This window comes from Crocodylus porosus, unplaced genomic scaffold (assembly GCF_001723895.1).
Source record: "Crocodylus porosus isolate Cpor-Errol unplaced genomic scaffold, CroPor_comp1, whole genome shotgun sequence".
Classification (NCBI taxonomy): Eukaryota; Metazoa; Chordata; order Crocodylia; family Crocodylidae; genus Crocodylus; species Crocodylus porosus.
This window is the reverse complement of record NW_017728907.1, coordinates 15,976,322-16,003,287: the sequence shown is the minus strand read 5'-3', so window position 1 is coordinate 16,003,287 and position 26,966 is coordinate 15,976,322. Positions and strand designations below refer to the sequence as shown.

The following is a 26,966-nucleotide window of genomic DNA, read 5'->3' as shown; positions in this document are numbered from 1 at the left end:
GGGATAAGTGTACATATAAGCAATTATCACAGAGCAGTTGACACACACAGGAAAGCTCTGTTCCCCTTTTTCCCCTGCAGTAAATCATATGTCCATATCCTTAGAAGTGTGATTTCAAACCAATTTAATTATACCAGGAAAAATATTGTGTGGACATTTGATTCTGATTTGTCAGCAATAGAGGTCATTCTGTGTAAAACTGCATCAAACATTTGGCTGCTTCACCTATAGTATCATTTTGGGTATAATTTGTATATCTTTTACTGATGGTATTTATATGTAGGGCTCTATGGGGCAGAGGCCCTAGATAAAATTTTCAGAAACAGGAACATAAATGTTGGTGGCTAAATATATATTTAGGCTCCTAAGTATATGATGAGATTTTCCACAGTCCTAAGTGATGAGCAACTCCCACTGACTTCACCTGGAGCTGCTGGGTGCTTGGCATTTTTGAAAATCAAGAATTTAGTTTAGAAGCCTAAACATGAACTTAGAAGCCTGGCTTTAGGCTTCTATTCTGAATATCTTTGTTCATGATTTTTTTTCTTACAGGTTCAGCAAGGTGCCTCAGCACTCTGAGGCATGCAGTTAATAATGAATAGTATTAGCCTGGCTGATTAGGTTCAAATAATCTGCCAATATTCCAAGCCCAGGTGGTGAAAGGACTTTTGGAGAAAATAAAGGGAAAGGAAAAAATTCCCCAAAAGACAGTGAAACTGGAGTACAAGGATTTTGTATTCTTGCAATTATATTTTGGTTTACAAAAATCACATCTGGAGAGGGAGGTGAGGTTAGGAAAGGGAGAGGGGGACCAAAGTAAATGTACAGCTAGCAGAGGCTTTCACAAGGACTTCAAAGGTCAGTGATAAGTGGATGCCTCTTCCTCTTCATCTTCATCTGCATCGTCTTCCCCTGTAGCTGTGTGGAATTCATATAACACTGCACAAATGCCAGCCAGCCAGGCTGCAAGAGTGCCAGCAGAGAATATGCAGAAGCCAACTAGACCCAGGAAGATATAGTCCCACTGGTATAAGTGGGTGAGACATATGTAGTGGAGTTGTGTCTCCACATCAGGCACTGGCCAGCCACGTAGCTCTGATGGGCTGTAGCAGGAGATGTTCTCAGCATCTGCAGAAGAAACACAGGAGCAACACTCTCTCGTCTGTGCCTTGAGTAATAGTAAATAAGAACCCAGAGGCAAATTAGAAAAATAAATGAGGTTTCTAAAGAGCTAGACTGAAAAAAATAGAAAACCTTCTCTAAACTGGCAGAGACATCTCCCCCTGAACTTGCCAATAGGGATGCCAGTGACAGTCAGATCACCAGAATAATTTCCCAGGCCTTGCCTACATAGGAAAGTTTAACCAGTTACACCAATATAATTATATAGATACACCATTATAACTCTCCTGCTATAGCTTCCTGAGTGGGTGCTCTTAGGGTATAGGTAGACTAAATAATCACTGTGAGGTAAGGGACAAAGATTTGCTATACATCAGATGGTGTGAAATAATTGTTCTTAACCCCCAGGAAGAGGAAACTAAACTGTAGTAGCTTAAACCCCAATGCAGTAACTAGCATGTCCATCCATACCCACAGAAAGGTATGCTGATATTGGAATAAAAGAGTCAACCCTTAAGTTCGATGTATACTACAGATTTTTGCTGACACAACTATATTGGCTAGGGACTATGAGAGGATCACACCCACAAGTAAAACTAACTTTGCTGGCAAAATTCTCAGTGTGGATACAACTATGGCGTTTCAGCTAGCTTAGCTAATGTTGTTTGGAAAGATGGTGTTAACTGTGCTGGCAGAAAAGCTCTAGGTGCTGGTATATGCCTTATCTCTAGTTGGGAGCAGAGCTGACATAGCTATGCTGGCATACTTATAGTATTAACACATGGGCAGGCAATTATTTTGGGAAGAGGGCCGCTTACTGAGTTTTGGCAAGCCATTGAGGGCCACATGACAGGCAGCCCAGGGCAGATAAATATTAATTTTCTAAATTTTTTAGGGGCCCTGTGGGCTGGATAGAATGGCCTGGTGGGCTGCATCTGGCCCCCGGGTCACATTTTGCCCACCCCTGTATTAACAGCTCTTAGGTTATACCAGAATAAGTGACCTCTTAGCAGATACCAGAATATCTTCCCCTATAAATGCTTTACGGGTGATCATACCCACAAAACATGACTCAGTATTTAGCAGATTCCGAAGGCCTATTTTCTTAGACCAGCTCTTTCATAGCATAGGCATCCCATACAAGTTTGTAAAAGGCAATGGTTCTTAGGGCCAATGCAAGATAGGAGGGGAATACTGCTAAATGATGGAGAAGGAAAGGGAGACCACCTTAACTTCTGAGAGAGAGAATTTCAGAATGGAAAGCAAGCAGGTAAGGTTAGCTCATTATCATATTCAGCTTGATTAAAATAGTACTGCTTTAGCTGTACTATTAATATATGCCATAAAAAAGCCAACTCCCTCTCTTCATTCAAGGACTGTAAGTTTGGAAAGGAACTTTTTAAGTTTATCCATCATCCAGCACAATAGAGCTGCCATCCAAATGAGGGGTCTGACTTTATAGAAATAAAACATAACAGGAGTATTTACTGCTAACATCAAGTCAGGTTTGTTGGGCTTCAGGGTATCAGATACTTGGTACTCAGGAAATGAGACAACTGACTGATATACTTTTTAGTCTCTGTCTGTGGCTCCATGATTTAACTAATGAACACCAGGCAAACTCTGGTCAAGGGAATTACTACTTTCCTATTGCACTTTTTCTTTATTCATTATCACAGTAGCATCTGAGCCTTAAAAATAGGTACAAATGCTTATTTTTTTCCATAGTGGCTGGAAAGACTTGGGACCCATGTGTCTGAAGTACTGAACACATGAAACATCATTATCATCAGTTTTGAAAATGTTGGTATAAGCAAGCTGCCAGGCTTGAGACAAAAAGTCTGTAAATAGACAATTAGCCTGATTAGCAAAGGGTTTTTTGTATTCGTCTGTAATGGCCAGGGACAGACACCAGTTCTCTCACACGCCAAAGGAATGCAATAGCCTCACAATCCTACTTTTGCACCCAACCTTTTAAAATTATGGCCCAGATCATTGTTATTTCCCCTGTTTCTGCTGCATGTTCCACGCCTACAATCAGAATCCCTTCAGACGCGATGGGTCAAGAATGCTGAAACTTTGTTTGTATCAGGAAAAGGAAAAGCACCATTATGTAAATGTGTTAATAGAGTCAAGTGACACTTTGTTAAACCCAGTTATGCCTTTGCTGTAGAAAAGGGTAATTAACATTAGCTGTTGGTGGCTAATGGTAGGAAGACCTTGGGGGTAATTAGAGAAGTCAACACATTTTTAAACAAGACCATTCTATCTTATGTTACCGTCTGTAACAAGGAGCCAGAGGCTTCTGTTACTTTAAGGTGGAGACTATAACATATAAGGTCTACAGGCAGGAGCAGGCAGCAGCAGGCAGCTATGGAGCTAAAGGGCTGCAAATAACTGCCTGGTAGCAGGCTGCAGAGGAATAGGACAGAGATCCAGGTAGTTAGAAGGGAAACAACTCCAGCTGAGCCAGGAGACCAGCAGGAAGGTGCTCAGTAGGCCTGGGGAGCACACCTGTGGACAGTCAGGGGAACATGTGTGGCCAGTGAGAAGGAAGAGCTTAGGGAATATAGACCTGGGTCTCTGAGGTACAGGGTCTAGTACTGCTCTTTGAGTTCTATGATGTGAAGAGCTTCTTGTAGTCTAAGCTGCTAGGGAGCAAACACTGGAGGTACCTTGTGGGTTAGGAGAGATGGAAATAATGTGAGGGGAGGGGGTTTCTGCAGCTGTTTGATGACTTAAAGGGCCCTTGCAAGTTTCATTTGAAGCAGATTGCTGGTATTTTGGTTTCAGTTTATAGAGACAACTGGGTTGTGGTTCTAGGGGTGGATTGGAAGCAACCTAACAGAGTGCCTAGAACATTAGGTGCCTAGCCTTGCTAAAGGGTAGGGGGAGTGAACTGTGTTAGGGCCAAGGCTTGGCTACAAGCAAGATGCTGGCAGGCTGAGACCTCTGAAGCTGGGCTAGAGCAAGTAGGCCTAGGTTAGAAGTTTGTAGCCCATTGGCTGCTCTGGCTAAGGCCAAGAGGACTAGAGCCTATACAGGCTGGTGAAGCATAAGACCTGCAAAATACGAGCATAGGCATGGTGGAAGTTGGAAGCCATAATCAATGCCCCTAAAGCAATTCAGTGTTTGAGGGCTGGTGTCAGCTGGGCATAAAGTGGTAGAGTGAACTGAGGCTTATTTTGGGGCCCTAGGGGCAGCCTTCCTAAGGACTATAACTTCCATCAGTGTGTGACAAGTCAGGCAGAAAAGGGTGGGTACCCTGAGGTCCCTGAAATAGTGGCCTAGCTCTTCCTGTCCTAGGGGGTATCACAATCATCTTTTGAGGGCCAGATCCTGCTACATAAACACTCATGAACTGATCCTGTTGCCTAACATGATGCATTTGCAACATGGGCAAGGATATGGTGAATTAAGTAACAATGACTCTGACTTCTGGAGGTGTAGACAGTAGCTGCTATTTTCATGCATACTCCCTACCCTGAACCTGCAGAATTGGCACTAGGAGGGTTGTGTCCCAGTTGTACCCTGTAACTATGCTATAGTGGTCTTCATGCAACTGTCCCTAATAACAAAAAGCTAGGCCTGTACTTTTATTTTTGGATCTGGATTAAATTCTGGATGAGCTCAAGCATCTCCAAACTTGGGATATTTCAGTTCTTCAACTAGAACTTGGTCCCAGCTCTGCATACTTGCTGATGCTTCTTTATGATGATAAAAGGCATCAGTATGTTGTTTGTTTGGTTTTTGTTTTAAAACCTAGGGATGGGTGGGTGTGAAACTGGGCACTCTGCTTTGCCCCTATACTGCAGATACACTTCATTCCCCTTTATTCAGTGAATGGCTTCATACCATGAAATATCCATCTCATCTTTGCCATCTTGTCTGTCTGTGGCAGTGGCTAACATAAACAGGGAGCTTCTTATTTCCTTGCATACTAGAAAACAGGTGATCTTTGTCCAAGGCACTCAGCCCAGATGCATTTACATGCAGCATTAAAATGTTACTGCAGTTCTCGCACAAGGCCTGGGGAATCACAAAGTCTCCTGTTTGTTTTACACACGATGTGTTGCTAGAAGGTAGCAAAGCCTGACAGAAGCAAATTAGAGCTGCCTTGGCTGGTTTGTAACCCTTCGGCCCTTTCTTTAAATGGCTCATTCACCCCATCTACCACTTAGGAGCAGCATTCGTGATGCTAAAAGGGAAACTCCTTCCTCCATACTTTTACCAGAAGCTGCTGCTTCTCTTTCCCAGAATGTCTCCAATACACACATCCAATCTAGTTGGAGAGAGGGATTGACTGCAAGTTCTCAGAGCAGTAGCACAGGGATCTGAGCACTCAGTCAGTCATCATCTACAATCTTGTACAGTAACACCCATGCTTTCTTTTACTCCTCCTCTGCCATCCATGATATTTTGTATACAAGTATTATTCTTTACACAGTTCCATAGTTGTCTATAGCCCTATGTTCAAATAAAAAGTAGTTTCTTTCTCCAAAAAAATTTACAGAAGACATAGCAGGGGTACTCAAATAACTTGTGTTTTGCCATATGGGAATACCTGCCTCTGACTTCCTTCCTTTCCTTCTCCTCCTCTTCCTTTGTTCACTGCAGGTTTTAGCCTAACTTTTTTTGCGTGAGTCATTTCTTGTTTGGTAGTGTCCTAAATACTGTGGATTATTTAGGATCAACCCTTTTATCTTTAGGCTCAGGGATGACTTTCAGGTATAGAAAATCCAGTGTACCTTTCAATCAATTCTGAAATATACTATTCTAAGAAATTAATTGGTGTCTGTTCTGCCCTGTTAATAATCAGCAGCTTCAACCCAACTATAGAATCTTCTGATGCAGAAAGAAAACAGCCAGATTTTGATATTCCTGCTGACATAAGAAAGAAGTAATCTTCTGAAAGGCGCAGTGATCCAGAACAGCTCTTAAGCAAGTGGTTTTGCATTTTTTTAGGTTAGTGGGACTTAAACACATGCTCATGTTTCTCTTGTTTGGGGGTTCTTTTGTAAATTATGTCAGTTTGTGCTAGAATCCTTCCAAAAGAGAGAGGACCATACAGAACCTTACAGTGTTAACTGCATGGAGAGCCTTCACATTGTTTTACATGGTACGTTTCTCTTCTCACTTAGGGCCTGATCCAAAGTCCACTGAAGTCAGTAAAAGAAAGCTCATTTAATCCTGTGAGCTTTTGATCAGGGCATTAATATTGTATATTATATAAAATGTATCTGCTTTTAGTAATATAAGTATTAAGAGAGAAGGGCTGTGATAATGGTGGGTGTGCGTGAATGCAGGAATAGTGTGTGCCTATTCCAGCAGAACAGCTCCTTGATGTTAAGGAAAATATTGCATTACCTATACTTCCCATGTAACAGAAATGAGACTAGGTGGAATCATAGCCCCACTGAAATTGGTAGCAAAACACTCATTGACTTCAATAAGGGCAAAATTTCATCTGTAGCATCCTGTCCCAATGAGGGTTCAAAAGGAAAATGAACTGATTTGGTTTCAGCCATTCTGTTTGTGCATAGAGCAAATTTGTTATACAATGGCCTAAGTGAGTCTCTTTATTCAAAGACAGACACCCAGATATGGAATAACACTGGCTCCTACAGGTTATGGTACAGCTATACTGGTAATACAGTGGGGAGCTTAGGTTTGGAGTGTGGCAGGGTCAAGGCTGAGCTGTGTTGGAAAAGGTGTGAGAGGCACTAAGACTACAATAATGGTCTATCATGCATTTTCATTGGGAGTTCTTAAAGATAAAACAATGTAATGCCATGAGTCAAGAAACTAGACTATAGGAGGTGGCCTAGAAAAGTCAGGACATTCAGAGTAGTAGCTTTGCTTATGCAGAAAGTACTGCCTGTGGCTAAGTGCAGCAGGGTAGACATATGACACTGAACTTGATCACAGACCTCTACAAGTTTCAGTCACAAGGGCCTCAACTGAAGCTAAAGGCAGAATTTTACCCAAGTCACCATCTGCTTGTTTCTTATAATTTAAAAATAGTTGTTGATGGTGTGTGTGTGTGTATGCGTGCACATGTGTGTATACAGCAGTGTGTTTGCAGCATATGTACTCTTGTATGTGTTTGTGGGTTGTATATTGTGACACTCAAAAGGCCAGATCCATAGCTGATGTCCATTCAGATAGTTCCATTAACTTCTGTGGACTTATGCTAATTTACACCAACTAACTGTCTGGCCCAGAATGCACAAGAATAATAGTGACACAATAGAGAAAACAGAAAGCTCTACTCACTTCTACCCAAACCTTAGGATGCGTGGGCTGAAGGATGTCTAAGCTCACAAAATCCTCACCTGGGAAATTAAGGCCGCTCTCTTTTATCCAGATACTGAATTCCAAGAAAGAGCAGCTACAGTTCCAAGGGTTTCCACTTAGACCCAGGGACTTCAGATTGGGCAGATCACTGACCGTGCTGGTATCCAAGAAAGTTAAGCCTGTTCTGCTCACATCCAGGTGCCTCAGCCAGCTGTTATTGGCAAAGGAATCCTTCTCAATCTCCACCAAATTTGGGTTGTCTGAGAGTTTCAGCACCACCAGGTTGGTGAGTTGAGAGAAACTGGTAAAAGTGACACGTGTGAGGTTGTTGGCGCTCAGGTCCAAGTAAACAAGCTTGACGACACTGATGAAGGTGAAACCCAGGTCTTCCCCAATGTGGTTCTCCCTGCAGTCCAGGTAGACCAAGTCAGTTAGGAAGTTCAGCTCCACGGAGGGCAGATAGGAGATGTTGTTGGCAGCCAGAATTAGCTGTCTTGTGTCCAGTGGAATGGTCAGGGGGTACTCCTGCAGCTGCTTTCCTGTGCAGTTCACTTCCAGGTACTGACAAGTGCAGTTTGGTGGACAGCTCAGGACCTTGGATGCCAATACTATTCCAAAAAGAAACACCAGCCTCAGGGACCTGGGGCCATTAGAAGAGGACATGATATGATACTTCCACTGCTGTGCTTCCTCTATGCTTTTTCAGCTCTTCAGAGAATGCTGCAATGAGAGGCTCTGAAGAGCTGCAAAGCAGAAGTCCTGTGCAAGCAATTTTTTCATCACAATAAAAACAGAGGAAGAGTTGAGCTGCAAGGCTGCTTGGAAGCTCTTTGTATCCCTCGCTCACGCAGCTCCCTGGCAGATTGCCTACTTGCAAGCTTAGACTGAACTCAGCCCCTTTCTACACTTGAAAGTAAAGAGGAGCTGCTTGAACATCTGCATGTCACACTAGTTGCCAGTTGACACCTTTGTGACGTCAGCAATTTGCAAAGGCACCCTGGCTTGAGAGCGAGCTATTCTAACCTATCCAGCCCTGCAGATGCCTGTGCGTGTGTGTGTGTGTGTGTGTACAAGCATGCACATCTTGTGTGCACAAACCTCTGTGCATCTGTTTTAGAAAGGTATATTGCTCAATGGGAAGAGGTGCACATATATGCTGTGCCATGTGTAAAAGTATGTGTTCACATACTGATGGTACACAGTATACAGTGCTTATAGGCATTCATTTGCATTGATAGAACAAACAGATATAAGATGCTTTTGTGTTAGTATGTGGGTTAGTTTGGGTTCCTTTCATTAGCTAAACATACAATATGAAGGAGGCTTTCACATGCATTTTCATTTAGGGTGAAATTTTGAGAAATGGCTAGACTTTCTAACCTGACTTGTACTATAAATCCTTTATATGATGAGCCTTTAAGTATCAGTTTTTTTCTTTAGGCAACCTACATTGTCATGTAGGCTATAAACACTTTGTGGAATTTGAACAGTGCCTACCATAATGGGGCCCAACCTGGCTGTGACCTTTAGATTGCAGTAGCTCTTTTGTATGCATTCAATGCACAAAGTAGACAGTGTTCACTTAATAAGCAGATATTCAGGATTTTGTTTTCTTTTCCTTGTTTAATATGTGGTCTTAAGCCTTATTTGCTGAACACTCTTAATGGATTATTAACTTCCTTGGATTTTTTTTCTACAGTGCTCGTCATTACATAATATCTTGGTGCTTCACAGAAAATTAAATTTAGCTTCATAATACTGCTCTGAGGTGAGAACCTGCTATTATCCCAGTTTAATAGTTAAGAAACTGAGGCACTAAGATTTAGGTCAAAATTATGAGTTCTGAGAGCCAGGTTTGAGACACCAAGGCCCTGACTGTTTAGAACACGTAGCCTGACTTACCATTTTATCTGGTCAAATCTGTTTGCAGCTGTGAATGTTTAGCCTGTCTGGTCTGTAAATTGGACTGCAGGATCTCAAACCAGGTATCCAGAAAACAAGGATTAGTGAGCAACAGATTTACTTGACTAGTTTAAGAGACTTGACTAGCACCACACAAAAAACTCTGTTGCAGAAACAGGGGTAGAACCCTCTTTTCCAGGACAGCTTTGAACTTGCTTTAACCGTGATGAGACCGTTATTTTTCTTGCTGCAACAACCCTCCTTATTCACTGCACACCTTCTAATTTCTGTAACAAACAAAGCAGGGGTCCTCCAGACTGTTGTTTCACGTTATTTTGTGAGTTACTGACATGCAGCAGGACTGGGCCAGCTGTAACCATTCTGTGAATGTCTTTGGGAAGTGGACACCAATGTGCATGGGACATTTTGTCCCTAATGACATGCAGAGGCTGTTGTAGGTAGATAAAATGTTGCTTTATCTGATGAATTATGTATCCATGTAGGTGTGCCTTTCCAGGCTAGCTACTGTGGGCTAATGGACTGTCAATGTAGTGGACTGTGTAGATTGCTTCCTCTGTTGTTCTACTTCATTAAAATATTTTTACAAATGGATTTAGCAGGCAGAAGTCATGGTTTCAAACAAGAGGGAGCATTATTAAACGCAAAAATATGAATCACCTAACAAGTCTATGATCAGACCAGTTGACTGCAAACAACATATTAAGTATTTTTGAAACACCAAAACTTACAAACCAAACTGAAGATAATAATAAACCTAACCAAATCAAGGCAGACCAAAGCACAAAGCAAGCAATATAAACAAACTAATGTCACTTGAGGAAATCCCACAGGATAAGTGAAGAATGTGTATAGCATCAATGATCATATCTGCTTCCTACCCTCTTGTTTTCTTTTCCTCTCCTGCCTGTTCCTGCTTACAGTGTACAGGGCAGATAAAAGCATGGAGTGAGTGTAGGTTGCTTCTTCCTTCCAGGGCTGTTCCTTCACTTTCTGAAACTTGTAAGTAAGGATTTTGAGTGGAGAGTTTGGGTGTGCCCAAGGACAAGCCCCAGCACTATTCAGGGGCCTGGAGAGACTCTTCAGTCTGTGGGGGTTTACATCTATTCAGCACCCCTGTGCATGGGTTCTGCAGCAGGTCAAGATCTTTCTCCTCCCAAATGCACATTCCTACCTCTCACTGCTCTATTTGGTTGTATTTCCAATGCAGCTCTGTAAGGAGGAGGTGCTTATCTCCTTTCTGCCCTCTGGTTCAATGACTTGTGCTCAGGGTGGGAGCACGGTGGCTGGATCTCAGACCTGGAAGTGCCTGCAGTGGCAGAAACAGGCCACCCACTTTGGGATCTTTTGAAAATATCAAAATAATGGAATCTCACCATGTGTCATCCACTGTGCAGCCTTTTGTGTGTGTTGTCCTTACTCATTTCTGAGGCCCACAGGCCAAGCGAAAATAGGGTTGATACAGCTGATGACATAGATGAGAGTGTAGCAGCCAGGCTTCCTGAGGAGCTGAGGCAGGTATAGAAGACAACACAATGGATGCAAAGTCAGAGGCTGCTGGTGTTCAGTTATATCCAGTTTTGGAGAGATGCTGAGAAGCTGTGTAAGGCAGAGAGCTTGATGAAACATTCCTGTCCATCCCAGTCCTAAGTGCGCCTGAAGCTAGCTAGGGTACAGCAGAGGATTCTAGCTGGGTATATTTACAGCTACTCCGGCACCCTCAGCTAGGTAGATGGGGGTGTTAAAACAGACATCAAAAAAGCAATGACCAAAGCAATAAGCCAGAAGCAGATGTGAGCAACAACACAGTAGATGGTAGTGCAGCAATACAGCATAGAAAAGTGCGCTCCAGCTACCTGCCTGGTGTCTGTGAGCATTGGTGTGACTCAGCATTTCTTGCATTTTAAATTCTTGTTTTTTATTGCTGATGCCATATATATTTTGCAACAAGGGTAAATTAATTACTTCAGCTGCCTTAAATCTATGTTAAAGATATTTTTGTGGGAATGTGAAATATGAACAGATTTTTAAAAAGAAAAACCTTTCTGGATGGTTATGTGTTCCTGTATCTGTAGAGGTGTGTCCTATATTCTACCTCACACTCCCAAGCTGCCCTCTAGCACTCCTTTGCTGGTGGGATAGGTTTGTGGAACCTGTGTCTTATCTGTGCAATCTTGTCCGTGTCTTATGTCAGTGGGTATGATGAATAAGAGCTTCCTATTTCCTTCCCAGATGGAAGAGAGGTTATCTTGGTCCAGGACACTAAGCTTGGGTATGTTTACACATAACATTAAAATTTAAATACAGTTCTCACTCCAGACCCAGAGAAACACAAAACCTCCTGTCTGCTTCACACATGTTGCTGGACTAACAAAGTCTAACAAAGAAGAGAGTGTGACCTTAGCTGTTCTATAAACCCTTTTGACTCATTCTGCTGTGAGCAGCAGCCGTCTGGATAGGCAGGCTCCCCTTCCTAGTTCTAACAGGGTACATCTGCATGAGACATAGTGGACTAATTAGCTGCACAGTAAATCTTTTGGGATCTACCTGTGTGCCCCTATTTGGCTGGAGTAAATTAATTTACTCTGCAGCAGGATAGTACTTGTAAAAAACCCTCTACAGTAGCTCATGTATAGATGCTGGAAGGGCTGGCTGGGACATGAGGGTGCTTTGTTGTGGGGGCTGCCTGCTGGCTAGCCCTGCACTTGAAGCACCCTTTTGCCCCAGCCAGTCCCTCTGTAGCATGCTGAGCTGGGGGAAAACAGCCCCAGGCTGGCAGGCTGACCACTAGGGCCCCCTGCCAGTCAGGGTTCCTCCACCCTGGCTCAACATGCTGCAATCTCAGGTGAATGTGCAGATATGTGCCTGGCAGCAAGAAGCTCCAGAGCGTATTACTGTGCATTAATAGGCACATGTAGATGCACCCACAGAGGCTGCTGCTTCTCCCTTGCCTCCAACTGAAAGTGCCTCCAAAAAACAATAATATCTGTGATTTGAGTATGGGGCATTGACTTCTTTCCTCAACCAAAAATACAGGTTGTTTTTTTTATTAAGTACAAATAACCAAAGCATCCAGGTTCTACAGCTGTAGGGAGGAATACAAGCCCTATTGACTCAGTAATCTGTTGTAACCTTATCTTTTTTGGTTCCTGTACTAATACTTATGGTTTCTTCCACACCCAGGCTTTGCTTCCTAATTTCCATGTGATTATAACAACTAGACACAGCTTCATAGTTGTGCCTAGCTCTTACATGTAAATAAAGCAACTGCCCCGTGCGTGCATGTGTGTGTGTGAGAGCGAGAAAGATTTGTATGTTGTCTGTGTGCATGTGTTGGTTTTGTTTCTTTTTCTTTGGTAAATAAGACTAGACAAAGGAGGGTCTTATAATTTCATTCAGGATACATTTGTTATAAGCATCAAAATGACTTAAGAGCCCCAGTTCTATCTTGTAAAGCACAAAAAAATGAGGGTGAAAAACAATTTGAACCAACATTCAATGGAAATGGTGGATACTCCATCTTTTGGAGTCTATAAATCTAGGCAAGATGCCTTGCTGGGAGACATTCAGTGGACCTAGGGAAGAGGGAAACTGGATGAGGAGTGAGATTGGATGAAAAGGCCAGAAACTGAAATTATAACTAGAAGCTAGCATGGGGAGGGGAGAAACAGATCACACAAGGAGCTGAAAGGGGTGTTTAGAAGTGTTTAGTCAGGGAAATTTGGCTTGCGATGAGAAGCCTGAGGAGTGAAGACAGGGACAAGGAGTCAGGGCTGGGGAAGAAACAAAACTTAGGAGCAGGTTGGTTCTGGTAGAAGGTATCAAGATGGAAGAAAATGGGCAGAAGAATCTGTGCCTCCCTTCCTCCTAAATCTGGGATGGTACCCCAGACTCCTGGGTCTCAGTATTCCCCCATAGTCCATAAACATCCATGAAGCCCCCTGGCAAAGTGGCCTACTCCTGTGTAGTCCTATTCATACTCTGAGTAACTCCATAAACTCAAGTGACAGAGATCTGCACTGTGGATCCAACATTTCAGAGTCTGCCAGTGCAGCATGTGAACATAAATATGATGCAACTTGTTAGAATGTCTGTGTTTGTTCCTTTTCTTTTTAAAAGAAATCTTGGAAAGTGCATAGAAAATACTGTACTACAAGGTATCCAGGTTGTAGTCATATTGGTCTAGAGGCAAAAGCAATCAGGATGTGTGGTAGAAGTGATCTCTTTTATTAGGCCAACTAGATTTTTGTAAATCAAATTAAAATTTTAAATTAAAGAAAGGTGCAAAAATCTAGTTGGTCTAATAAAAGAGATCACCTATGCCACTGTACACTATTCAGATTTCTGAGTCAAATACTGTATTTTCTTGCATACACATGCCCTGGAATAAGATGCACACCGTGTTTTGGAAGGCAGAATGGAGAAATAACAGATCTTTCCTTGTAGTAAGTAACTGAGCAGTAGCAGCTAGGGAACTGAGCTTACTCATTGTTTTGCTCTCTGTGGATCACTTGCAGGCTTTACTTTCACTTTTGTCTGTATAGGTGATGCGTTGGGGCAGCACGTGGGGGGGGGGGTATATGCTCCCCTGATAGTTGGCTGCTGTCAACGCTGCTGCTGGCATCTACAGGTGGTCGCTGCTTGCTACTTCCCTCCGCCCCATGGGCACCTGCGAGTGGTCGCTGCTTGGCCCACCCTTGCCACCGACATCACCGCGGCTACCTGTGGGCGATCCCTGATAGTTACCACCATGCCCCCGCTGCTGCCACCTGCAAGTGGTCACTGTGCCCCCCCACCCTCAGGAGGCATGAGTCATTTCTGTTTGTGTGGTACAAACTTTAAGCAGCAGAAACTGTTGTTACCATTTTTCCTCACTTATAATGTTTTTTGGAGGAAAAGGTGCATGTGGTATGCAAAAAAATATGGTACTTAAAAGATAGGAAATAAAGGAATGAAGGTTTTCCCCTGTGCATATACATTATTACACTGTCTTTAATACATGATCCCATACAATAGAGAAACAGCTTCCAAGTAGCTAGGGACCACACCTTGTGCAGGCCATGTAAGCAAGAGCCCCATGTGACGTGGGCCACAGTAGTGCAACCCAAGGGTCCTCTGGGCTGTCACTGTGTGAGTGCTCTTCCCCCAGCCCCAGCTGCACTGCATGTGAACGGGGCCCTCTATAATGCTTCAACATGTGGAGGCCATTCCCACTGTTCCTCTGTGTGTGTGTGTGTGTGTGTGTGTGTGTGATCCCTGCTCAGCTCAGTGTGCAGGCTCCCTTGCTGCACCATGCTGCAGGCTCCTCCAGTACCATGGACTGTGCCATGTTGGGCCATGCCATGTTGACCCTTGAGGCAGGTGCAGGAAGCCAAAGTCAGAAGGAAAGCCTAGAGAACCCACCTGCTGCTGCAACTGCAGCAACCCGGGGAGCAACAGAGTAACCCCTCACAGGCTGCATTAAACCCAAAGGCTGCCAGTTGGACAGCCCTACTTTATTATTTTTCACAGGATTTCAAGCCTAGGCAACTCACCTGAGAAACCCTCTTGCACCTGACTGGCACCAGCCCTTGGAGAGACAGGAAGTAACTCCCAGAACAGATTCTGCTCTTGACAACAGATTGATAACTTTATCTAAGCCAGGCAAGTCCTCAGCCCTTATAAGAAGAAAATACCAAGAGGATATTCCTACGGAAAGTTGAATTCACCAGGAATAAATGTCCCCAAAACCTAAATATGCACCTTATTGCTCTCTGACCTGATTCATTGCTCAAGTAGTATGTTGCCAGACCTCTCTCTACTGTGCAGAGCATGAGCCAACCCCTCGCTTCGTTCACTGATGCTTGTGTGTTCTGTGAGCTCAGTAGAGGGCTGGGATCTGAGTCCTGTTGCTTGCACATTGATCTGTTGAGTCTCTAGCTGATTATACCTACTCTTTAGATCAAACCCCTCTATTACTCTCCTTGTTCAGTCCAACCATTTGTTTTCTGTCTCTCTCAACATCCAAACCACATTTCCCAAAGTACAACCACTTGTTTTCCACCCTGTCTCCTGGGGCCAGCTCCTGGTCTAGCATCTCCTATATGACTGCCAGTCAATGTCTCCTTTTGTTTTTGAAGGAAAAGCTGCTGCTTACAATGAAGTTTAAGTTAACAGGAAATCTACCTGAAGTCTTTGTTTAGGAGTGCCACTTCTCCCCAGTAGAAATCTGTTGGCCAGCCTCCTGTGGCTGTGCTGGCAGTGCTGAGAGGACCTCTGGAAGGTGGCGACTTCTCATTTCTAGCTGATTACAGTTCTTGAGAACCATTCTGTGCCATTCACAGGGTCACTATGGGAAAGGCCAAAAGACCAATATGAAGAGGGTTTCCACAAAGATGAGTCAGTCCTGTCCTCTCCACTGCCCATTTCCCCTTTCTTTTTTTCTCTTTCCCTCTCTGTCTCCTCTTTCCTGTCCTGTCGTGATCTGACCTGACCTACCTTTTCCATTCCTTTCATGATCTATCCTTCTCTGACCTTCCCTCCTCTCTTTTCTCTGTGGTTAAGGAGATTAGGAAAATAGGCCAGCCAACAAGAACCTTTACTGCAGAAAATGCCATGTCTGGGGAGACGGGGAAAGGGTCTCTGTAAGGGAGAGCACAGAAGGAATCCTCACCTGTAGGAGCTAGAGAAAATGTGGGAAATATAAGTACAATTGAGTAGAGAAGCACTGCAAGTCCAGCATTTGAAAGGAAAAGCCAGCAAAGCCTGTTAGCATTATCCATGCCTATATAAATGGAAGTAATAAAAGAACCTTGTGTAACCTAGCACCTGTTGCTAGGAAGATGGTGACATGCAGAGAATGTTACTGGAGGAGGTGATTCTGTTGTTGATTGTGACCCATCCCAGGTGATGAAGCTGTCATGTGCTTATCACAAGAGGGAGCATAGTTGAATCATGGTCATTGCTGGTTAAGTTCTAGTTGCCTTTGTTTATAGTTGCAAATGATCTCCTATTGAAATATCTGACTGTGCCACAGCATAATGTGCAGTAAATTTCAGTCATGAATTTACTGGAAAGAAGAAAATCAAGTGCAACTTCCACAATTGGAAAAGTAGCAGCTCACATCCCTGATCTCATTGTGTATGGTGATTTCTCCCAGGATGTGCCCTTCATTGAGAATTTTGATGGAGTACTGCTGTTTGCAGACATATCAGGTGGGTAGATTTGGTGCTACCAGTAGATTTTCAAAAGAAGTCAAGGGAATTAGGTGCCTGGTTCCCTCTGAATGGGATTTATGTGCCTGAGTCCTTTATTATGCATTTTAGAAAATACCACCCTTAATACATGAAGCTATTAGAAGAGAGGTTTTCTACCATGAAGCTTTACCTCGGGAAACTGGGGATTAAGTGGAGCTGAGATCACAGCTGAAATGGCTTCATCCTTACTGCTACACTTCAGAATGTTTTGTAGAAATGGTTTTCTTCATGTTCAGAAGAACTTGAAGTGAACCAGAAGAGCTTGAAGTGGGAGTAACAGAGAATGCTGTACAGGTCAGGAATAAGGAGCTTAGGTGAGATATTCTGGGTTCAAGCAGTGAGTTCTTGGAAGACAGGATTGAGAACTTGAATGTGACTGGCTGTCTATAAGAGGGGAATGCTTGAATGTGTCTGCGGCTGCTTGCATGCTGAGGAGATACATAGCTGTATTTTTATTTGTTTCCCCGAGAATGGTTGCCTTTGTGCCTTGCTATATTACACTGGTGTGGTTCAATGGAGAGGTGTGTAAAGATATATAACAGAGGTGGATCATTATCTCCTTTGGAAGGATGGACTCTTCCAGTTGGCTGGAGATAGTGGTAACATTCTCTGCTATGTGAGAGCTTCACATCATCCAGAATTCTTAAATGAATGGATTGAACTGACCAGTGGTGGGTGCATACTTTCAACCAATGAAGACTGAAGGGTCATTGTAAAGTCCTCTGGTCATTAGTATCACCTCTGTCTTGCTTGGGTTCAGAATTAATCAACTATTCTTCATCCATGAGCTAATTTTGCCCAAGTAATGGGCCATCTTGGTTGTAGTGATGTGATATTTTGTGGTGGAGGAGAAGCAGAACTATGTGTCATCTGCATATTGTTGGCACCCTCACTGCATGTCACCAGATCAATTCTTCTGATAGTTGTTTGTTGAATAGGACCAGAGAGAGAATTGATCTCATTGGAACTGTGCAGGTGAGGATTTTAGAGCATTCCCCTGGATGTCTGCCCCCTCTTTCAGGAGGCATACATCATCTTGTAGCCAGCCTCCCTGAATGGAATGGAAAAAGGATCAGAACTGGAAATCAGGGAGGTTTCAAAAGGAGAAGCAAAGAGCACTGAAAGAAGTGAGGGACAGAAAAGTAGGGAGCACTGGAAGTCAAGATGGGGTGAGCAGTGCATCAAGAGTAGTAACAGGAGCAAGCAAGCAAACATTACAGCGACAATTGACTTAAACTGAATGATTGAGTGTAAGATACGCAGGCCTGGAAAGCAAGGCCAAGTACTGTACAATAGGTCTGAGGTTTGTTTGACCAATGCTATACACTCCTCTTTTTTTCCTCAAACACAGCATTCATCATTGGTGAGTGAAGGGACAATGTATGATGGAAATACCAGGGGTCTGCTGCCATTTCTTTGGCCCATTCAGATGTTGCCTGATTGCTTTGTGTGTGTGCATGCCCATGTTACAGGTTTCACTGCCCTGACAGAGAAATTTAGCATGGATACCAGCATGGAACATGGTGCTGACCAGCTAACACAGACTCTCAATCATTACGTAGGTGACATTGTGGAGGGTAAGTATCATACTTCATGATCCTTTGCTCTGCACACTTTCTTGGGTCAGGTCTGGGGAACTGAAGCACTGGAAGTGTTCTGTTAAACCAGTGGTCACCAACCAGTGGATCTTGGAGCCTCTTGGACTCAATCCAAGGCTGGGATGGGGGGCTGAGTGCCCATGTGCAGCCCAGCAGCTCAGTCCATGGGGGGAAGGAAGGGGAGGGGGCTAGATCAAGGCCCCTACAGTGAGGGGCAGTGCCACAGAGGCAGGAGCAGGGGTAAGTTGAGTGGGGCCCTGGCTGGGAGGGACTTACCTGCTGGGGAGGTGTGCCCCAAATAATTTTTTCTGCCAAAGGTGATTGCCTACTTAAAAAGGTTGGAGACCACTGTGTTAAACAGTCACATTCTTCTTTTTTTTGAGGATGGAGACCTTCTGTGTCAACTAGGGGAATGGTGAGCATTCTTAAAGGGCAGCTGCAAATCTTCTGACAGATTGGGAGTGCTACCTTAAATTACCAATTGTTCAAATCACGAGCGAGACCTTATAAAGGGGGATAAGGCAAAATGCCACGTTTATTGATTACATGAAGCAGATACATAAGCTTGAACACACCGGTCATATAGACAGACAGATACAAGCATACAGACAAAATGACTCCAGTAAGATTATAGTTACCACCAGAAGTTACTCAATGTTAGCACTGGATGGCCAGTCCAGGCTCATTCAGGATGATGAGCTGGGGGTGAACAGATACGCTTGTGCTCGAGGAGGTTGCAGAGAGTGGATTCCCCATCTTGGCTTGTCTGCATCTCACCTTTATAGGGATTTCAAGTCTTTGTTCAGCATTGGGGTTTTTCCATGCTCAGTTTTTAATTAGAGGTGGTTTATTCCGGTTATCTAAATTTGAGGTCATTCCAGTAAAGTTGGTATCTCCGAGTTGAGGTCATTCATTGGTTCTTCAGAGGCAGGTCCTGTCAGACCAACCTGGTGGCCTTCTATGACAAGGTCACAAAATCCTTGGATGCAGGTGTCACAGTGGACTTAGTCTTCCTGGACTTTAGGAAGGCCTTCGACACTGTCTCTCACCCTGTTCTGATTTAAAAATTAGGCGACTGTGGTGTCAATGCCTACACAGTCAGATGGGTCGCAAATTGGCTGGAGGGTCACACCCAGAGAGTGGTGGTGGATGGGTCATTTTCAACTTGGAGAGATGTGGGCAGTGGGGTCCCCCAGGGCTTGGTCCTCAGGCCTGCACTATTCAACATCTTCATCAGTGACTTGGACAAGGGGGTGAAAAGCAACTTGTTCAAATTTGTGGATGACGCTAAGATGTGGGGAAAAGTGGGCATGTTAGAGGAGAGGGACAGGCTACATCTAGATCTAGACAGCTTACAGGGGTGGGCAGATGAGAATAGGATGGGATTCAACACTGACAAGTGCAAGGTACTGCAACTGGGGGGGAAGAACCAGCAGTATACCTACAGACTGGGGAAATCCCTTCGCGTCAGCACAGAGGCAGAAAAGGATCTTGGAGTCACTATTGATTACAAGATGAACATGGGCCACCAGTGTGGGGACGTGGTCAGAAGGGCTAACCGCACCTTGTCATGCATCCACAGATACATCACGAGCAGGTCCAAGGAGGTGATCCTCCCCCTCTATGCGACACTGGTCAGGCTGCAGAGTACTGTGTCCAGTTCTGGGCACCGCACTTCAAGAGGGATGTGGCCAGGATCAAGAGGGTCCAGAAGAGGGCCACTTGCATGATCAAGGGGCAGCAGGGCAGGCCCTGAGGAGAGGCTACGGGACCTGAACCTGTTCAGCCTCCACGAGAAGGCTGAGAGGGGATCTGGTGGCCAGCTATAAACTGGTCAAGGGAGACCAGCAGGCGCTGGGAGAGTCCCTGTTTTCCCAAGCACTACTGGGACTAACAAGGAACAACAGCCATAAGTTGACTGAGAGTAGATTCAGGCTAGACATCAGGAAGCACTACTTCACAGTCAGGGTGGCTAGGATCTGGAACCAACTTCCAAGGGAAATGGTGCTCACTCCTACCTTGGGGTTTTTCAAAAGGAGGCTAGACAATCACCTAGCTGGGGTCATCTGACCCCAGCATCCTTTCCTGCCCATGGCAGGTGGTTGGACTTGATGACCTGCTCAGGTCCCTCTCAATCCTACCAACTATGAAACTATTCCATTAAAGTCGGTATCTCTGCCTTGAAGCATTGTGTAGTTCAAATGGCAGGATATGCAAAATTCCTTCTTCTCAATATCTTCTTTGCACATGATCACAGATGAGTTCTTCTGCCATCCATTAATTAGCTTAATTAGGTTACTGTCTGGTAACTCATACATTGGCACCTTGTTGCTTACACAGTCAGTTAAATCTTTTTCTGTTTTCATGCAAATAGTTACTATTCTTTCACCATTCACCCTCTCACACAGACACTCACGTACACAGGGCATACAAAGTTAATTTACTCATGTCAAGCAGGGAACAAGCACAAAATGGAGTTTTAATTGTTCATAAAATTGTTCATAAAAGACAAAAAATAAAGCTAATACAATCATAGAGGTTTATCAATTCAATAATATTATCGTCCTAACTAATATGCAAAAAATCATAGTACAGGAGGACTGTGTGGAACTAGTCATTGCTGTTCCTGGCTGGGATGGAGAAACATCCAGCTCTGAAGAAGCCACAGTCCTTGTGGATCTCTCCTTGGCTAGGGACGGACATTATACATAAACTAGTTTAAGTGATAAGAAACTGGCTTAAACCTGTAGGAGAACAGATGTTCAGTGCACATAAACCAGTCTGGAAATGGCTGAACCCAGTTTGAGATAATCCTGGTTGAATGTAGCAACAGACTTAACTGATTTGGGTCAAACTGATTTATTCAATGTCTGCCCCAGACCCCTTGCTGGTTTAAGATAAATCAGACTATCCCAGCATGCTCTCTGGGCTGGGCAGGGCAGGGAACTCTGGTCCACAGCAGGGTTGGCCCCTTCCCTCTGCTCCCTGGCTGTAGCTCTGGCAGAGACTTGCAGGCTGCTTTCCCTCCCCACCCCCTTCCCCCAGCACTCTGTGCTAAGCAGGAATTTCCCCTCCCCTCTGCTTTGTTGAGGTGTCTGTGTATTAGCCAGCAGACCACATACTGTCTACTGTCTGTGCTGTGACAAAGGCAGAATCAACCCATAGCTGGTATTGTCCTGCTGTTGTTTTCTTAATGGGGTGATAAACACCGAGTTGGGAGTGATAAACACTGTTATCAGTTCCCTGCTGGGAGCACCCTGTGGGGCAGGGGTCTGTCCATACCCCCCACCCCCAGCTCAGTACTATAGAAGGGAAGGGAGGGCTGCTCTAGTGCCCCCCAGCTTCTAGCCTGAGCCACTGCAGACATATGCCTGCATGTCTGGGATGTCTTATCAGTTACAAAGTGATTTAGCCTAGTCAGGTTAGACTAACTTACACAGATTGAATCAATTCAGGCTCAGGCTTTTTGAATGTCTGTCCTTAGCCCTTACGTACTTCTCAGCCTCATTTCACTGTAAAGCCAACATCTCACTGTTCTTAGCACCAAGAAATAGGGTACCCTATGACACCAGAATGCTGGTGATTTGGAATGGTGCTCTGACAAAAGTTATTAGTCCAACATGGAAAGTGCTGCTCCCATCCAAGGGCACACATTCATTTTTATCTTAGATACTTGTGGTCTTCATTACTACAGAATCCTCAAAGCCCTGCTGTGAAGCAGGGGTGAGCTAGTCTTTATTTGATGGATGGGGACCTAAGAAACAAAGTGACTTGTCCAAGATGACAGGCATAGTTATAGTAGAATAGGGATTTGAACCAGAATCAACAGAGCCCTAGGCTGGTGTCCAAACCAGCAGGCTTCCCTTACTTTATCCTGTTAGTACTTTTGAACATTTGTTTCAGAACTGTCCGTGGAGGCATGCTCTTAAACTGTGCTCCATGGACATTTCTGTTGGTCTTCAGAGAAATGAGTAGTACAGGATTTGAAAAGTGGGGAGAAGAAGCAAGTCTAAGGATGGTATCTTTCTCGTTCTTATGGGAAATGCTGCACTCTGCTCAAGTGGTGAGTTTGGAGAAAGAATTTAACTGCTTGGTTTTTGTTTCTGAGCCATCAGCCTCTAGGAGTTTTGTAGAGAAGACATGATCCAATGTATGTCTTTCTGTCACTCAAGGGATGTCTGCACTGCATGAAAACTCAAAACTAGTTTTAGCTTTGCTAGTTTGAGTACTGTTAGTACTATAGCCAGGGTAGCATGGAGCTCAGGATGGGATGTAAAACCTGCCCAAGAAACAGCATAGGTGCTCTGTCAGCTAGCTCACTCTGAGCACTATGGTGCTGTGGCTACGTTTCTGTTGGTAACCCAGCTAGCTGGTTTAAAGTTTAATTATGTCTACAGTGAACCACAGTCAGAGCTGTACTCAATCAAAAATATGATCCCAAAGCCTGCACGCTTGCATACACCCATGTACAGTGCTCTTCTGCCCCTCCCTAACATCACTTTTTTTCTTTCTTTTTTTTTTTACAAAGGTCTACATGTAACTTTTTTTTCTTTTTCTCTTGCTTTCAGAAGTGCTGATACATGGAGGGGATATCTTGAACTTCGCAGGTACTTGTGAGTCTGTAGTCTATAATGGGGAAGCCCTGGGTTGGAGAAAAATAGCTTGCTCTCCTGTTTGATTCTCCTGTTTGATTTACAAGGCACTGGGGCCTGTTAGTCAAGGCTCTTGGCCAGGCAAGTGCTGGGTAATCAAGGATCTTCCTCTGTTCGTTTATACTTCTGATTCCAACAGGGTTTGCTTACGTCACTACAAAAACTCATGCTATATCCTTCAGTGAGAAAAAAGCCCTGGTTCTCTTTCCTTTGTGTCTGGCTGAGGAGTCCTAGTTGGCACTTCCTTTTGGATGGAGTGGTTGTGGTATCAGACACCTATAGAAGGTGAAAACAGGGTTGCCGTAGTTACCAGAAATCAGCCAGAAGTGTGTACAGGAGTGTGTGGAAGGAACATGGAGCATGCTACTTCAGGGAAGGGGGGTGGGGGGGAGGAGAGGGGGAGTCATTGAAAGAAACAGGGAGCATGCAGTTAGTGGCTGCCTTTAAAGGATTACTAAGAAAAAGGGTTTACTTGTAAGAAGCAGCTGTAAGGAGTTGCTGAGGGGAAAAGGGCAGTCTTAACACCTGTGAGGCCATGGTCCGCTCACAGTCAGAAGCAGTGAAAGGGTAGGGTATCTGTGGCCAGCACTTACAGGAATGCCTTGCTGTTCTGTGGTAGCACATAAAAAAGCTGAATGGATTTGTTAATGCTTTTGAAACAAAGAGAAAAGACCATCCCTAAGTTTCAATCTCTGTCATACTGCCTTCCTAGGGGATGCATTGCTGGCACTGTGGAGGGTGGAACGATCCCATCTGAGTCATATCATCACGTTGGCACTGCAGTGTAGTCTGAGTATCCAGGAGGCGTACGGGGTTCGTGAGACAGAAGTGGGCCAGGAGCTCCGAGTGAAGATAGGTACTGTGATTGCTAGTGGAATAATGGTACTTTGCATAGTTACAGTGTGCTTCCCAAAACACTTTGTACAGGTGAGTAGGTATGATTCTCCCTGTAGTCCAGGTGGAGAAATAGAGGCATGGGGAGATACCCATGGTCACCCAGTGAGTAAACACTTTTCAATCCCAAAATGTGCCAATGAGAAGTAGTGCCCAGTCTTTTCTTTCTTTAGCAGGCCATGAGTTGGTAGAGAATGTGAACAGTTCACTGCTCTGACCTTGCATCCTTTTTTGGCAGAATCTCATGATAAAGTTGCTTCTGCAATTGAGGAAAATGTAATTTCCATCAGAAGAGAGCTTCTCTTCTGTGACTTGAATACAGAGTATTTCGCCTTTAAGTTGATGACTATGAAATGTTCCCTTATGATGGCTGCTTGGTGACTTTTGAAAAATGTGCTGCTGATATCACTTGCATTCCCAGCAGACAGATGTCTGTAATACATTAACCATCACTGCATTCATTAACAGCCTCTTTAGAGAGGCCAAGGTCTGAATTGACTGAATTGGGATTGAAACACATTAGCATGGAAGGTTGAAGGAGGCTGAATTGCAGCTATATATCCTGCGTATAAGTACCTACATTTTCCATGATGCCAGTTTTACTTCATTCATCAAGCTAACTGTACCACTGTCTCCTGACTAGGACTGCTGGAGGAAAAAAATATTCAAAAGTGTTTTTTTGATGGAAGATTGAGTTTTTGATTATATTTTTTTGTGTGCTAAATGTCTGCTTTCCATGAAAATTTGAATTAAACCAAGGTACTAAAAACAAAGCAGCCAAAAATAGAAATATTTAAATTGAGAAATGCTGCTGCCTGTGCTTCCTGGGAACTGTAGCCTGACTATTGCATGTCTCCATTTTCTTCTACAGTATAGGTTCCCTGGTCAGGCCTGATCTCCCTAAAGCAGTGGTTCTTGACCTCTTTAGCCTCAAAGCACTCATCTGAAAATGTTCAGAAGTTAGTGGCGCCACATTTAAAAAAATAATATATATTGTGAATATTACTATATAAATACTCCATTAATTAATGTACTGTTAATTACATGTCATAGTATATAAAATACTAGATCACAGTATAATATAAAATGTAATTCAGTATAACATTCACTTGTTCAGGCTGCTTCCCTGACGCCCTTGTTTCCTCCCAGTGAGGTACTTGGGCTCCTTACACATGGACCCAGGTGATATGGGTCTGGGCTTGGTTATCCCAGGATGATCCCCCAATAACTCTAGCCCTGGGGCCAAACAGGCAGAGTCCAGGGACGCTCAGCCAGCGGGTCAAGGTGCTGTGCTGCACATGTAACCTGGGAATACCCAAGGGTGGGGCCGTCCTCAGTTGGAAGGGATAGACAAGGCAGGTGAAAGTGTTGTGAGAGGGACACCGGCGATTTAAGCGCAGGTCCTTCTTTCTTCTATAGAGTCAACTCCATGCCAGTATTCTTAACTATTTACAGTTTATTGAATTATAATATACATATTATTTCTTATTTAAAAAAAATAAAATATATAACTATATCTATCTATCTATATATATCTCATATGTAAATATTCTAATAAGTAACAAAAGAAAACTTTCCAAAAATATTTTTAGAAATATCTTTTAACATCACCAAAGGTATACAGATAAATATTTACAATATTTACAATATGATAAGCCTTAAGGCTTATCATATTGTAAATATATTATAAGGCTTATCATATTGTAAATTTACAATATTTACAATATTGAAACATTTCTACCAATCAGGTAAAAGCTGGGAGGGGCTTGCCCTGCCCCTACTGGAGGTATAATGGGTTTTTGGCTTATCATTAAGGCTGCACAGGTTAGCCCCGGCATAAGCCGGATAACCAGAGCCCTGCAGTGTGGCTCGGCCAAAGAACTAAAAGAGCCCTGGAGCCTAGAGCAGGGCCTGGGAAAGGGGAGGCCTAGGCATAAGGCTAGGTAAACCCAGCCAGCAGCGACTAGATTCCCCCCGACAAGAGCTAGAAGAACCCTTGGTGCCCAAAGTGGGGCACGGGGCCAGGAGGGGAGGTCTTGGAGTGACTCAGACAACGCTGGTGGTGCCTCTAATTGAGCGCAGGCTCCTTGAAGAAAACTCTAAGTTGCTGTGGAGTTGGGTCCCGCAGGGGGAGGCATTCCTGAAATAAGGCAACCTCTGCCCTCCCAGAGGGAAGCCCTGGGTAGAAGTTTCCCTCTCAGCTAGATCCATAGAAGGGGAAGCACCCCTTGCTAGCTGGGACCGAGGGGTAAATGCGCTTTATATCATGTAAAACTGTGCCTTATATTTTGTATAATTGTAATCATAATTATGAATATGTTGTATAAAATGTTATGGAACTGGATTAGTTTGGTATACTGGAGGTGGGGGGAGTGAGGAGACCCTGGACCTGATTGAAGACTGCACTTTGCAGGTCGGGCAGACTTCAGATTTGGGGTCTCCGGTGTAGATAAGATTAATGGGAGATGGTTTGCAACTCTACAACAAATGACACAAGGTGACAATTATATATATTATGAGTATATAATGTCTCTCCCATACTGTTTAAATATTTGTAAAGCCACGTGCTAGAAAGACACGTATCCTGCAATAAATATCATATACTATCAAGAACTGATTTAAGTTTTCCAGCCTGAGAGACACATTTTGGATGTCTAATTTGGCTTCCAAAACTAAATAGAGATGCCTATATTGCAAATCGTACAGTAAAAACATTTTACTTTACTCCCCAACAACCTTGTTTCTCTCTTAACAGGACTCTCTGCAGGTCATATCTCCAAAGTTGTTGTTGGAGACAACAAGCACCAGTATTTTCTGGTAATTGGCCGGGCAGTGGATGAAGTTCGTTTGGCTCAAAGTCTAGCGAATGCGAGTGAAGTTATTCTATCGCCAAATTGCTGGGAGCTCTGTGACCGGAACATGATTGAAATTGAAAGAATTAAAGATCAAAGAGCTGTTAAGGTGGGCACTAGGGACTACAGAATGATGATTCTCATCCAGTAGGGTTATATAATACTGTTCTGTAGATTGTCATGTGTGTATTGGAGGACAACATTTCTGCTTCTGTGCATATCTGGTATTAATGTGTGTCTGATGCTTAAAGCGGTTTGTTTCTCTGGAGGCCACCAAAATCACAGACACACACTCATTAGATGGCACAAAAGGTGTATTTGCAAATAGGGTCAGAGCAGAGTCAAAAACTCAGATTACGCTGAACCCACCAAGGAATTTGCAGGCTGTATTTATCT

General features: G+C 43.8%; 2 protein-coding genes across 2 annotated transcripts in view; one reads left to right on the top strand and one right to left on the bottom strand.

Annotated features, from left to right (window-relative positions):
- Window positions 1-722: 722 nt before the first annotated feature.
- On the bottom strand, window positions 723-8,268 carry LRRC52 (leucine rich repeat containing 52). Its single transcript, XM_019531643.1, has 2 exons — window positions 7,458-8,268; window positions 723-1,128 (listed from the first exon to the last, which is right to left on the bottom strand). Exons 1-2 carry the CDS (start codon window positions 8,080-8,082, stop codon window positions 860-862), a joined length of 894 nt encoding a protein of 297 aa, XP_019387188.1. The 5' UTR covers window positions 8,083-8,268; the 3' UTR covers window positions 723-859.
- An 8,033-nt stretch (window positions 8,269-16,301) lies between these two features.
- Window positions 16,302-26,966, top strand: part of ADCY10 (adenylate cyclase 10, soluble) — a 64,337-nt gene continuing 53,672 nt past the window's right edge. Inside the window, exons 1-5 of the mRNA XM_019530847.1 lie at window positions 16,302-16,532; window positions 18,047-18,151; window positions 22,741-22,779; window positions 23,537-23,680; window positions 26,474-26,679. Coding sequence (XP_019386392.1) covers window positions 16,379-16,532; window positions 18,047-18,151; window positions 22,741-22,779; window positions 23,537-23,680; window positions 26,474-26,679 — 648 coding nt within the window. The 5' untranslated portion in view covers window positions 16,302-16,378. The remainder of the gene's footprint in view (window positions 16,533-18,046; window positions 18,152-22,740; window positions 22,780-23,536; window positions 23,681-26,473; window positions 26,680-26,966) is intronic.